This window comes from Nerophis lumbriciformis, linkage group LG07 (genome assembly GCF_033978685.3).
Source record: "Nerophis lumbriciformis linkage group LG07, RoL_Nlum_v2.1, whole genome shotgun sequence".
Classification (NCBI taxonomy): domain Eukaryota; kingdom Metazoa; phylum Chordata; class Actinopteri; order Syngnathiformes; family Syngnathidae; genus Nerophis; species Nerophis lumbriciformis.
In genome coordinates, this window is record NC_084554.2 from 14,743,548 (window position 1) to 14,757,216 (window position 13,669).

The 13,669-nt window shown below is 39.6% G+C and overlaps 1 protein-coding gene across 2 annotated transcripts in view; it reads left to right on the forward strand.

Moving 5' to 3' along the window:
* The window catches only part of smchd1 (structural maintenance of chromosomes flexible hinge domain containing 1), a 142,102-nt gene that overhangs the window by 111,142 nt on the left and 17,291 nt on the right, over window positions 1-13,669 (forward strand). Inside the window, exons 42-43 of one of the 2 annotated variants that reach the window (XR_009815777.1) lie at window positions 10-150; window positions 4,229-4,338. Coding sequence is in view for 1 of the 2 variants with exons in the window: in XM_061965755.2 (XP_061821739.1) it covers window positions 10-191; window positions 4,229-4,338 (292 nt within the window). In the remaining variant the exon portion in view is untranslated. Of the gene's footprint in view, window positions 1-9; window positions 192-4,228; window positions 4,339-13,669 lie in introns of both variants that reach the window. The other variant, XM_061965755.2, reaches the window with a different exon arrangement.

A 13,669-nucleotide genomic window follows, 5' to 3' on the forward strand; every position in this document is an offset into this window, starting at 1 on the left:
CGAACGCAGGTCGGCCACCTGGCCTTTGTGCAGGACGACGATGCCGCCAGGGTCATTTCCTGGCACATCAAGGGCGACATGGATTGCGTGGTCACCAAGACGAGGGAGGCGGCCAATAGGGTGTTCAGCGCCACGCGAGGCATGCAGCAGGTCTTGCCCCTTGACTGTGTTTATGTATCACTTAGACACAGGTATCTTTTCAGAACTTATTTCTTGTATCAAATGCATACTTGCCAACCCTCCCGGATTTTCCGGGAGACTCCCGAAATTCAGCGCCTCTCCCGAAAACCTTCCGGGACAAATTTTCTCCCGAAATTCAGGCGGACTCCGCTAACCCACAATATAAACAGCGTACCTACCCAATCACGTTATAACTGTAGAATGATCGAGGGCGAGTTCTTGGTTTCTTATGTGGGTTTACTGTTGGGCAGTTTCATTAACGTCCTCCCAGCGCGGCAACAACACACAACAACAGCAGTCACGTTTTCGTCTACCGTAAAGCAGTTCGTCTGCCGTAAACAGCAATGTTGTGACACTCTTAAACAGGACAATACTGCCATCTACTGTACATGCATATGTGACAATAACATCTAGGGCTTTTAGAGAGTGCAGTGCACAACTGCGCACACAACAAGGAGACGAGGCAGAATGCATCATCAGAGAGGGTGTTCAGCATGGTTAGAAAAATAGTGACAGAGAATAGAACAAGGATGGACAATTCAACCCTTAACTCAACAATGAGTAGATGAGTGTTATGTGTGTATATATGTGTAAATAAATGAACACTGAAATTCAAGTATTTCTCATATATATATATATATATATATATATATATATATATATATATATATATATATATATATGAGAAATACTTGAATTTCAGTGTTCATTTATTTACACATATATATATATATAGCTAGAATTCACTGAAAGTCAAGTATTTCTTAGATATATATATATATATATATATATATATATATATATATATATATATATATATATATATCTATGAAATACTTGACTCCTCCCCTCTTAACCACGCCCCCAACCAGGCCTCCCCCCCACCGCCCCACCGCACCCCCCTTCCCCCCACCTCCCGAAATCGGAGGTCTCAAGGTTGGCAAGTATGTGGAATTAGATTATGTAATGGATTTAACCAGTGCTTCTCAAATATTTTCCGTTACTCCCCCCCTTACGAAGAAGAAAATATTTTGCGCCCCCCCACTGTGATTATAAGTAGTTATTTGTCTATAAAATTGTTATAACAATACTTCTGCATAACATAGAAAGCTTATTAACATTACAGGAAACAACACACCGGTCTTTTCCTCACCTCAGGGGTACAGCTCGGTTGGTAGAGCGGCAGTGCCAGCGACTTGAGGGTTCCAGGTTCGATCCTCGCTTCCGCCATCCTAGTCACTGCCGTTGTGTCCTTGGGCAAGACACTTTACCCACCTGCTCCCAGTGCCACCCACACTGGTTTAAATGTAACTTAGATATTGGGTTTCACTATGTAAAGCGCTTTGAGTCACGAGAGAAAAGCGCTATATAAATATAATTCAATTCAATTTCAATTGCTGCATTGGCTTCATCATGTTCCCCGAGGTCACACGCGCCCCCCTGGCATCGCACCACGCCCCCCCAGGGGGGCCCGCCCCACCATTTGAGAAGGACTGGATTAAGCAAAGAAGTCAAAGCAATTTACTAATGTGATCTAATTTAAGAAATAGTACAAACTCAGTGTTAACAAAGTACAACGAAGAAGTATCCTGATAAACATCTTTAACCGTATTTTAAAAATTGACAGTCATATTCGTCTCGTTATGTGAATCTGTTAATGAGAACCTTGTTTGTTATTAATTTATTACTTATTCGCTTTTTGTGTTACAAATTGAGTACAAACAAATGTGTTAGAAATTGCTATGTGACCGAAAGGAGTACAGTAGGATTATCCTCTTAAGGCCCAAGCATACTTGCCAACCTTGAGACCTCCAAATTCAGGAGATTTTTGGGGGGGAGAGGTTGAGGTGGGCGGGGCCGGGGGGCGGGGTTAAGGGGGGAGGAGTATATTTATATTTATTCTCTGTCACTCGTCGTCGCCATGACTGTCTTCTTCGTTCTTCTGCTTCGTCTCCTTCTTATTGTGTGTGCAGTTGTGCACTCGCCAAAAGCCGTAGATACTATAACGCAGGGGTCACCAACGCGGTGCCCGTAAGGACCAGATGAGTCGCCCGCTGGCCTGTTCTAAAAATAGCTCAAATAGCAGCACTTACCAATGAGCTGCCTCTATTTCTTAAATTTTATTTATTTACTAGCAAGCTGGTCTCGCTTTGCTCGACATTTTTAATTCTAAGAGAGACAAAACTCAAATAGAATTTGAAAATCCAAGAAAATATTTTAAAGACTTTGTCTTCACTTGTTTAAATAAATTAATTTATTTTTTTATTTTGCTTCTTATAACTTTCAGAAAGACAATTTTAGAGAAAAAATACAACCTTAAAAATGATTTTAGGATTGTTAAACACATATACCTTTTTACATTTTAAAATCCTTCCTCTTCTTTCCTGACAATTTAAATCAATGTTCAAGTAAATTTATTTTTTTTATTGTAAAGAATAATAAATAAATTGTAATTTAATTTGTCATTTTAGCTTCTGTTTTTTCGACAAAGAATATTTGTGAAATATTTCTTCAAACTTATTTTGATTAAAATTCAAAAAAAAAAATATTCTGGCAAATCTAGATAATCTGTAGAATCAAATTAAAATCTTATTTCAAAGTCTTTTGAATTTATTTTATAATTAAATAAATAGTAAATAATTACAAAAAATAAAATTTAACATTTTTGTTCTGGAAAATCTAGAAGAAATAATGATTTGTCTTTGTTAGAAATGTAGCTTGGTCCAATTTGTTATATATTCTAACAAAGTCCAGATTGGATTTTAACCTATTTAAAACATGTCATCAAAATTCTAAAATTAATCTTAATCAGGAAAAATTACTAATGTTCCATAAATTCTTTTTTTTATTTTTTCAAAAAGATTCGAATTAGCTAGTTTTTCTCCTTTTTTTGGGTTGAATTTTGAATTTTAAAGAGTCGAAATTGAAGATAAACTATGTTTCAAAATTTAATTTAAATTTTTTCGTGTTTTCTCCTTTTTTATAAAAATGTTAGTGGCTAGCTAGTTAAAATGGGATATTGTGATTTCACAAGACTGTCTTAGAAGTGACCCTTTGAAAATGTTCAATTTGAAAAATGTGCACTTAGAGAAAATATAAAAATAAAGTGTTGCATATTGATATTTATCTGTTTCTATATATATTTATTGTGAGAAATCATTAAGATGATCAGTGTTTCCACAAAGATAAATATCATTAATTATTAATAATAACATAGTTAAAGGTAAATTGAGCAAATTGGCTATTTCTGGCAATTTATGTAAGTGTGTATCAAACTGGTAGCCCTTCACATTAATCAGTACCCAAAAAGTAGCTCTTGGTTTCAAAAAGGTTGGTGACCCCTGCTATAACGTGATTGGGCCGGCACGTTGTTTATGTAAAGGACAAGCGGACGTGACAACAGGCTGTCTTCACTCAGGTCCGCACGGACCTGGAGGGGGCATGCCTTAAGTCCGGCTGGAAATCGGGAGAAATTCGGGAGAATGGTTGTCACGGGAGATTTTCGGGAGAGGCACTGAAATTCGGGAGTCTCCCGGAAAATTCAGGAGGTTTGGCAAGTATGGGCTCAAGCTGTTTGTTTACATGCTTTTTTTTATTTCTCTTTGCTATTTGGGCTTATTGAACCCTAATTAGAATAAAAACTAAGAATCATCTTTTGATAAGATGTACTTAGTCAATAAGTAACAAACGTGTACTTCATGTTTAGTGACATGCTAATTCTTATTTTTACACTTTTCTTTCCCAAATTCCATTGTATGTTATACTCTTCTGACACCACCTGATGGCAGTATAAGTGTCCACATAAGAGGCCATAAGACCCCAATTCAGTAGTGTACACAATTTTGGAAATAAGAGCTAAAAGGTGCTGTCCACGCATGTGGCCACCAAGCCTTTAGAGGTGTTTAATAAGCTCTGTTTCTTCCTACTCCTTTTTGGATGTGCTTTACTGAGAAACTGGAAATATGTGATCTACCATATTCTAACTATGAATGTTCGAAATGAACTTACACCATAACCATGACATGATCTAATCATGTGACACTTGCAGGTCGCTGCCACACATACGTCATGATCAACCTCTGTTCCATCCCGCCGGGAATCCCGTTTTTGCAAGAGACCTCCTTATTTACCCCAAAAGCAACATGGAATATAACATGGGTGAGTGTTTCTTTTCTCACATTTTTTTCTGCTGTTTGGATCAGTTGTGGTTCTTGCTTGAATGGCGTACTTTGCGCTACTTTGTTTATTTTGTTTGGCGGTGGCGTTTGCAATGGTGCATCGCGCACTCACGCCTAGGGGTGTCCTACAATAGTTGACTGTTTGATTCCGAGGAGTCTGATTCAACTATTAACCTTGCACTGGTTGAAGGGAGGAGTGCCCGAGAAACCCCGCGTGTTCCGAGTTAGGGGACCTGGGGTCCGTCGGGACGTGCAGCCGGCGTAGCCGTCGTTGGGCATCGAGCCCACTGTGCTGCCACATGCCTCTCTCGGTATCTCGAATCAAACCGGTTCTTGCAATGTATTATTTGGTGTATAAATCATAAAACCTTTTCAAAACAACTTACAAAAACTCCTCTTGGCTGCTGATGTACACGCACAACAAGCAAGCATGAAGATGGCCTGGAAAAACTTTATTTTTTTTATCGACCCTAAATTTGGATCGATTTAGAATCGTAATCATTGACATGAAACGTTGACAGAAATGTATCAGTCCCTCTAGGACATGGGTGTCAAACTCTGGCCCGCGGGCCAAATTTGGCCTGCATATATTGTGTGATCGGGCCGGCACGTTGTTAGAATAGATGAAAAGCAGACGTGACGACAGCTTGTAGTCAACGTTAAAGGCAGTGCCTTTAAGGCACGCCCCCAAGACTGTGGTCCGGGCGGACTACGAGATATAATGACTGATGAACACCTTCGTTCGATAATGAAGGTTGCCTCAGCTCAAAGCCTGAGCCCCGACATTAATGAACTAGCATCCCAGAAAATATGGCAGGTATCTGGCTTGGGCACATCAGATTAGATCAGTGTGTTGCAAACTGAGCAGTTTAAAGTCCTGAATGGTTGGTTTATTCATTGTTATTTTATTTTCAAATTGATTAGCCTGTGGAAAAAGTTAATGTTGATATTTACCTCAGAAGGCTGCAAATAGAAAATAAGCATTCAATTTTTTTATTTAAAATGTATTTGATATGCCATTGATATTTTTAATTATTATTATTGTTATTTGAAACTCGATTTTGCATGTCACTATCAAGTTATATAAGCCTTGCTTGGGTCCCTTTCAAAAGGTTAATTTGTTCAACCTTGGCCCGCGGCTTTGTTCAGTGTTAAATTTTGGCCCACTCTGTATTTGAGTTTGACACCCCTGCTCTAGGACAATGATTTTCAACCACTGTGCCGCAGCACACTAGTGTGCCCTGAGATATTGTCTGGTGTGCCGTGGGAAATCATGCCACTTCACCTAATTGGTCCAAAAAATATTTTTTGCAAAGCAATAATCATAATAAGGTGCCGTTGTCTAGTGCCTGCGCTGTGTAGAGCTTGGCAATCCCAATATGCAGAGCACAGCGGGAGACAGCGTGCAGGTAAAAAGGTATGTAACGCTTAAATCAAAAATTAATACAAAAGGCAAGTCCCGCTAGGAAAAAGCACTGAAGCATAGGGATGGCTATGTAAAACAAAAGTAAAACTGAACTGGTTACAAAGTCAACAAAACCAGAATGCTGGACGACAGCAAAAACTTACAGCGTGTGGAGCAAAGACGGCATCCACAAAGCACATCCGTACATCACATGACAATCAACAATGTCCCCACAAAGAAGTATAGCGTATGCACAACTTAAATAGTCTTGATTGCGAAAACAAAGCAGATGCGGGCAGTAGCACTCAAAGGAAGGCGTGAAGCTGCTACAGGAGAACACCAACAAAACAGGAAAGGCCACCAAAATAACAGCGCAAGACAGGAACTAAAGCACTACACAGGAAACAACAACAAACTGGGGGAGTTTAATTTTTAACCTTTTCTGCTGGTGGTGTGCCTCCGTATTTTTTTTATGAAAAAAATGTGCCTTGCCTCAAAAAAGGTTGAAAAACACTGCTCTAGGATCTCTTGGTCCTTTTATGAGATACCTGAATTTGCAGAAGTTCTTCCAGAAATTGCAATAGAAAGTGCATTTCTCGAGGTGTTTGTTGCAATTAAATAGCGAGAAAAAGAGACAGTTGTATGTTTAATGTACGGTAAGATTTTTTGGTAAAGCCAATAATGTCTTTTTTGTGGTCCCCTTTATTTAGAAAAGTATCAAAGTATCGAAAGACATTTTGGTACCCGTACCAAAATATTGGTATCGGGACAACCCTAGTGTGTGTGTGTGTGTATATATATATATATATATATATATATATATATATATATATATATATATATATATATATATATATATAGGTATAGATATGTGTTTATATGTATATGTGAAGTGAATTATGTTTATATAGCGCTATTTCTCTAGTGAATCAAAGCGCTTTACAAAGTAAAACCCATTATCTACATCTTTAAAGGCCTACTGAAATGCGATTTTCTTATTTAAACGGGGATAGCAGGTCCATTCTATGTGTCATACTTGATCATTTCGCGATATTGCCATATTTTTGCTGAAAGGATTTAGTAGAGAACATCGACGATAAGGTTTGCAACTTTTGGCCTTGCCTGTACCGGAAGTAGCAGATGATGTGCGCGTGACGTCACAGGTTGTGGAGCTCCTCACATCTGCACATTGTTTACAATCATGGCCACCAGCAGCGAGAGCGATTCGGACCGAGAAAGCGACGATTTCCCCATTAATTTGAGCGAGGATGAAAGATTTGTGGATGAGGAAAGTGAGAGTGAAGGACTAGAGGGCAGTGGGAGCGATTCAGATAGGGAAGATGCTGTGAGAGGCGGGTGGGACCTGATATTCAGCTGGGAATGACTAAAACAGTAAATAAACACAAGACATATATATACTCTATTAGCCACAACACAACCAGGCTTGTATTTAATATGCCACAAATTAATCCCGCATAACAAACACCTCCCCCCTCCCGTCCATATAACCCGCCAATACAACTCAAACACCTGCACAACACACTCAATCCCACAGCCCAAAGTACCGTTCACCTCCCCAAAGTTCATACAGCACATATATTTCCCCAAAGTCCCCAAAGTTACGTACGTGACATGCACATAGCGGCACGCACGTACGGGCAAGCGATCAAATGTTTGGAAGCCGCAGCTGCATGCGTACTCACGGTACCGTGTCTGCGTATCCAACTCAAAGTTCTCCTGGTAAGAGTCTCTGTTGTCCCAGTTCTCCACAGGCCAATGGTAAAGCTTGACTGTCATCTTCCGGGAATGTAAACAATGAAACACCGGCTGTGTTTGTGTTGCTGCAGCCGGCCGCAATACACCGCTTCCCACCTACAGCTTTCTTCTTTGCTGTCTCCATTGTTCATTGAACAAATTACAAAAGATTCACCAACACAGATGTCCAGAATACTGTGGAATTTTGCGATGAAAACAGACGACTTAATAGCTGGCCACCATGCTGTCCCAAAATGTCCTCTACAATTCGTGACGTCACGCGCTGACGTCATCATACTGAGACGTTTTCAGCAGGATATTTCGCGCGAAATTTAAAATTGCACTTTAATAAGCTAACCCGGCCGTATTGGCATGTGTTGCAATGTTTCATCATTGATATATAAACTATCAGACTGCGTGGTCGGTAGTAGTGGGTTTCAGTAGGCCTTTAAGGTACATTTAAACCAATGTAGGTGGCATCACATGGACAAAGATAATAACTTCTTAAGGAAAGTTCTATGGTCAGATGAAACAAAAACTGAGCTCTTTTGGCCACAATACCCAGCAATATGTTTGGAGGAGAAAAGGTGAGGCCGTTAATCCCAGGTACACCATTCCTACCGTCAAGTATGGTGGTGGTAGTATTATGCTCTGGGCCTGTTTTGCTGCCAATGGAACTGGTGCTTCAAATGGGACAGTGAAAAAGGAGGATTACCTCCAAATTCTTCAGGACAATCTAAAATCATCAGCCCGGAGGTTTGGTCTTGGGCGCAGTTGGGTGTTCCAACATGACAATGACCCCAAACACACGTCAAAAGTGGTAAAGGAATGGCTAAATCAGGCTAGAATGAAGGTTTTAGAATGGCCTTCCCAAAGTCTTGACTTAAATGTGTGGACAATGCTGAAGAAACAAGTCCATGTCAGAAAATTTAGCTGAACTGCATGAATTTTGTCAAGAGGAGTGGTCAAAAATTCAACCAGAAGCTTGTGGATGGCTACCAAAAGCGCCTTATTGCAGTGAAACTTGCCAAGGGACATGTAAGCAAATATTAACATTGCTGTATGTATACTTTTGACCCAGCAGATTTGCTCATATTTTCAGTAGACCCATAATAAATTCATAGAAGAACCAAACTTCATGAATGTTTTTTGTGACCAACAAGTATGTGCTCCAATCACTCTATCACAAAAAAATAAGAGTTGTAGAAATTATTGGAAACTCAAGACAGCCATGACATTGTGTCCTTTACAAGTGTATGTAAACTTTTGATTGCGACTGTATGTGTGTGTGTGTGTGTGTGTGTGTGTGTGTGTGTGTGTGTGTGTGTGTGTGTGTGTGTGTGTGTGTGTGTGTGTGTGTGTGTGTGTGTGTGTGTGTGTGTGTGTGTGTGTGTGTGTGTGTGTGTGTGTGTGTGTGTGTGTGTGTGTATATATACAGGTAAAAGCCAGTAAATTAGAATATTTTGAAAAACTTGATTTATTTCAGTAATTGCATTCAAAAGGTGTAACTTGTACATTATATTTATTCATTGCACACAGACTGATGCATTCAAATGTTTATTTCATTTAATTTTGATGATTTGAAGTGGCAACAAATGAAAATCCAAAATTCCGTGTGTCACAAAATTAGAATATTACTTAAGGCTAATACAAAAAAGGGATTTTTAGAAATGTTGGCCAACTGAAAAGTATGAAAATGAAAAATATGAGCATGTACAATACTCAATACTTGGTTGGAGCTCCTTTTGCCTCAATTACTGCGTTAATGTGGCGTGGCATGGAGTCGATGAGTTTCTGGCACTGCTCAGGTGTTATGAGAGCCGAGGTTGCTCTGATAGTGGCCTTCAACTCTTCTGCGTTTTTGGGTCTGGCATTCTGCATCTTCCTTTTCACAATACCCCACAGATTTTCTATGGGGCTAAGGTCAGGGGAGTTGGCGGGCCAATTTAGAACAGAAATACCATGGTCCGTAAACCAGGCACGGGTAGATTTTGCGCTGTGTGCAGGCGCCAAGTCCTGTTGGAACTTGAAATCTCCATCTCCATAGAGCAGGTCAGCAGCAGGAAGCATGAAGTGCTCTAAAACTTGCTGGTAGACGGCTGCGTTGACCCTGGATCTCAGGAAACAGAGTGGACCGACACCAGCAGATGACATGGCACCCCAAACCATCACTGATGGTGGAAACTTTACACTAGACTTCAGGCAACGTGGATCCTGTGCCTCTCCTGTCTTCCTCCAGACTCTGGGACCTCGATTTCCAAAGGAAATGCAAAATTTGCATGGTTGGGTGATGGTTTGGGGTGCCATGTCATCTGCTGGTGTCGGTCCACTCTGTTTCCTGAGATCCAGGGTCAACGCAGCCGTCTACCAGCAAGTTTTAGAGCACTTCATGCTTCCTGCTGCTGACCTGCTCTATGGAGATGGAGATTTCAAGTTCCAACAGGACTTGGCGCCTGCACACAGCGCAAAATCTACCCGTGCCTGGTTTACGGACCATGGTATTTCTGTTCTAAATTGGCCCGCCAACTCCCCTGACCTTAGCCCCATAAAAAATCTGTGGGGTATTGTGAAAAGGAAGATGCAGAATGCCAGACCCAAAAACGCAGAAGAGTTGAAGGCCACTATCAGAGCAACCTGGGCTCTCATAACACCTGAGCAGTGCCAGAAACTCATCGACTCCATGCCACGCCGCATTAACGCAGTAATTGAGGCAAAAGGAGCTCCAATCAAGTATTGAGTATTGTACATGCTCATATTTTTCATTTTCATACTTTTCAGTTGGCCAACATTTCTAAAAATCCCTTTTTTGTATTAGCCTTAAGTAATATTCTAATTTTGTGACACACGGAATTTTGGATTTTCATTTGTTGCCACTTCAAATCATCAAAATTAAATGAAATAAACATTTGAATGCATCAGTCTGTGTGCAATGAATAAATATAATGTACAAGTTACACCTTTTGAATGCAATTACTGAAATAAATCAAGTTTTTCAAAATATTCAAATTTACTGGCTTTTACCTGTATATATGTATATGTATATATATATATGTATATGTATATATATATGTATATATGTATATGTATATATGTATATGTATATATGTATATGTATATATATATATATATATATATATATATATATATATATATATATATATATATATATATATACTGTATATCAGTGACGTGAGGTTGATGGCTGGTGAGGCACTGACTTTATCACAGTCAGATTTACAAACATATGAACCCTAAAGAGTATCTTATTCACCATTTGATTGGCAGCAGTTAACGGGTTATGTTTAAAAGCTCATACCAGCATTCTTCCCTGCTTGGCACTCAGCATCAAGGGTTGGAATTGGGGGTTAAATCACCAAAAATGATTCCCGGGCGCGGCGCCGCTGCTGCCCACTGCTCCCCTCAACTCCCAGGGGGTGAACAAGGGGATTGGTCAAATGCAGAGGACAAATTTCATTACATCTAGTGTGTGTGTGACAATCATTGGTACTTTAACTTAACTTTAACTTTACACATACAAACTGTAGCACACAAAAAAGCACATTTAATTAAAAAAACGTTATTATGGTCTTACCTTTACTTATAAATGAAGTCCACAACTAAAGCCCTCACTTAAACTTTCCACGTGCAAGATTGAATCTATTTAAAAAAGTGTGACCGAGGGTTTATAAATGTCGCCTATACTGTATGAAACTACAAAATAAACACGGAGACTCCAGTTTACACGAGGACCACTTTATTTACCTTCTTTCAAAAACCTCCGCTCCACTCCGTGTCACATCATTTCCGCTCTTAGCGCCTTCAAAATAAGAGCTCAAGGCATATACTGTATAACAGCGCATAGCAGGAACTTAACATCACAAAGAGAAAAGCCCATGAAAATAGGTTACAAAAGTTATTTAATAAGAAGCCAAAAAGTGCAAAAACAATAATGTTCGTCTTGGAGGAGTTGTGAATTAGATACACCTGCAGTCTGCAGGTGTACCTAATGTTGTGGCCCTGCAGTCATTCACAACTCCTCCAACACGAACATTATTGTTTTTGCACTTTTTGGCTTCTTTTGAAATAACTTTTTTAAATAGATTCAATCTTGCACGTGGAAAGTTTAAGTGTGGGCTTTAGTTGATATAACAATTCTATGGCGGGGGTGCAGGAGGCGGGGTTACTGGAGCCTCAGCCAGTGCGTCTTTTGCAGCCGTTTTATGATCGCTCAGCACAAGAAATACGTTACACACATAGAGTTGTTGACAAAATACACTGTACATTATATAACTCAGCTAACTAAACTATGGAAATGTATAATATAGTTCATATAGCAATACAGTAGATATGCGCGGTTTGCGGACACAACCGCGGAGTCCGTGGATAAACCGCGAGTCGGGCGGGTAAAAATAGATTTTAAATAGATGCGGGCGGTTGGCGGTTGAACCAATTCGGAAATATATATACATAGTTAAATGTTATTACCCACATACGAAAAACGAGCAGCACTCTTTGAAACAGTCAATTATTAATCAGGCACCGCGTCCCAGCAACAAGTGCCGCAAGTGAGCGCTCCTTCAGCGCAGCAAGGCGCATTTTAGAGGCCAGGCGCTCTCACATGAATCCTGGCACTGTAGATGCCATTTTATTCCTGCATAGTGCTAACAAAAAAAAAAGTAAGTAGACATACGGTTGGATATGTTAAACGAATTAGTCTACGTTACCTATAGGCTATACCAAATAAGCCCATGTCTAACCTATATTGAGTTCGGTCAGCTAAATAATTTTGATGGTTACGTGTTGTTTGGGCGCACTACAATGCAAAGGAATTAAGGCAATTGCGTTGTTTATTGTGTTTTTTTTCTATTCGAGATATACTACTGTGTGTTAATTATTTGGCCTCGCTTTCAAGTGAAGCGCATCTCCGATTGGCGACAATGTAAGGCTATTTAGCCTGCTTTGTTTGTCGCGACCGTCTATTTTCATTATAATTCAAGTTTGATGATAAAGTGCAGCCTGATGGGTTTGATTTCCCCCCTTCAGCTATTTGCCTTGGCCAATAAGTTGCAGGTAATTTGTTATTATTATTTATTTAATTTATTTTTGTTTAAATAGAGATGACATACATATGTTATTGTATAATTTAAGTTTGCGCGCGTGATTGACAGCCTAAGGCTTATGAGGCACATTTTTTATTTATTTTTTTATTTCAACTTAAAAACGTATGAGCCTACGCCTACAACATAGGCTATGTGTTTATCTTTATTTTCCTGCCTGTCGTTGACAATGGAGATTGTCTGATATTTTGTCATGGCTGCAGATCAATCAATAAAGGTTCATCTTTGTCGCAAAATTGTTCACTGTTTCACTGTGCACCCCGCCCTCGTCCCTATTTGAGCATTATAACGTTAACAAGTTAATATTCATTGAAATAAATTCAGAAAATTTTTTTACCTCACGAAAATATAGGCCGAGTCTTTCTAAAACATTTTTTTAACTTCTTAAAAGCCTCGTTCTGCTTGCTGCAACTGCGCACACAAAGTGTGAGGAACGCACTCCTGATCTGAGGGCATTGACAACAATAGTCAACACTTTCTTAATGGAAATGACAATAATATTATAATAATGATAAATAATATTATCACGCATTAATATATCTTAGCCACTAATGCGTGGCCAAGATATATTAATGCGTGGCACGCATTGAATGTCTCTGCTGCATTGGATCAGTCTCCTTTCTTTAACAGGCAAAAGCTTTATAACCTCACTAATATGCTTGCATCGTCTATATTAGATATATAACAACGGGCGGGTGCGGGCGGGTGTGGTTTTGATAAAATGTTGGTTCGGGTGAATGCGGATGGTTGACGACTTTTGTGATGCGGTTGCGGATGAAATAATTGCCTATTCGCGCATCTCTACAATACAGTCTCACTGCACAGCAGGCCAGCAGTTAGCCGAGTCCGGAACCCATGTTGAGGCACTGAGTGACGTGCCTCAACAGGCTGCTGTTCACCGCACCGTCTCTTCTCAGTATTTGAACGGCAAATGTGAAAATTCAGCGATTTTGAATAAAAATAATCTAAAACTGGTGAAGTTAAATGGAAAATAACTCTATAGTATAATCACTGGATAAAGAAACAATTTAATT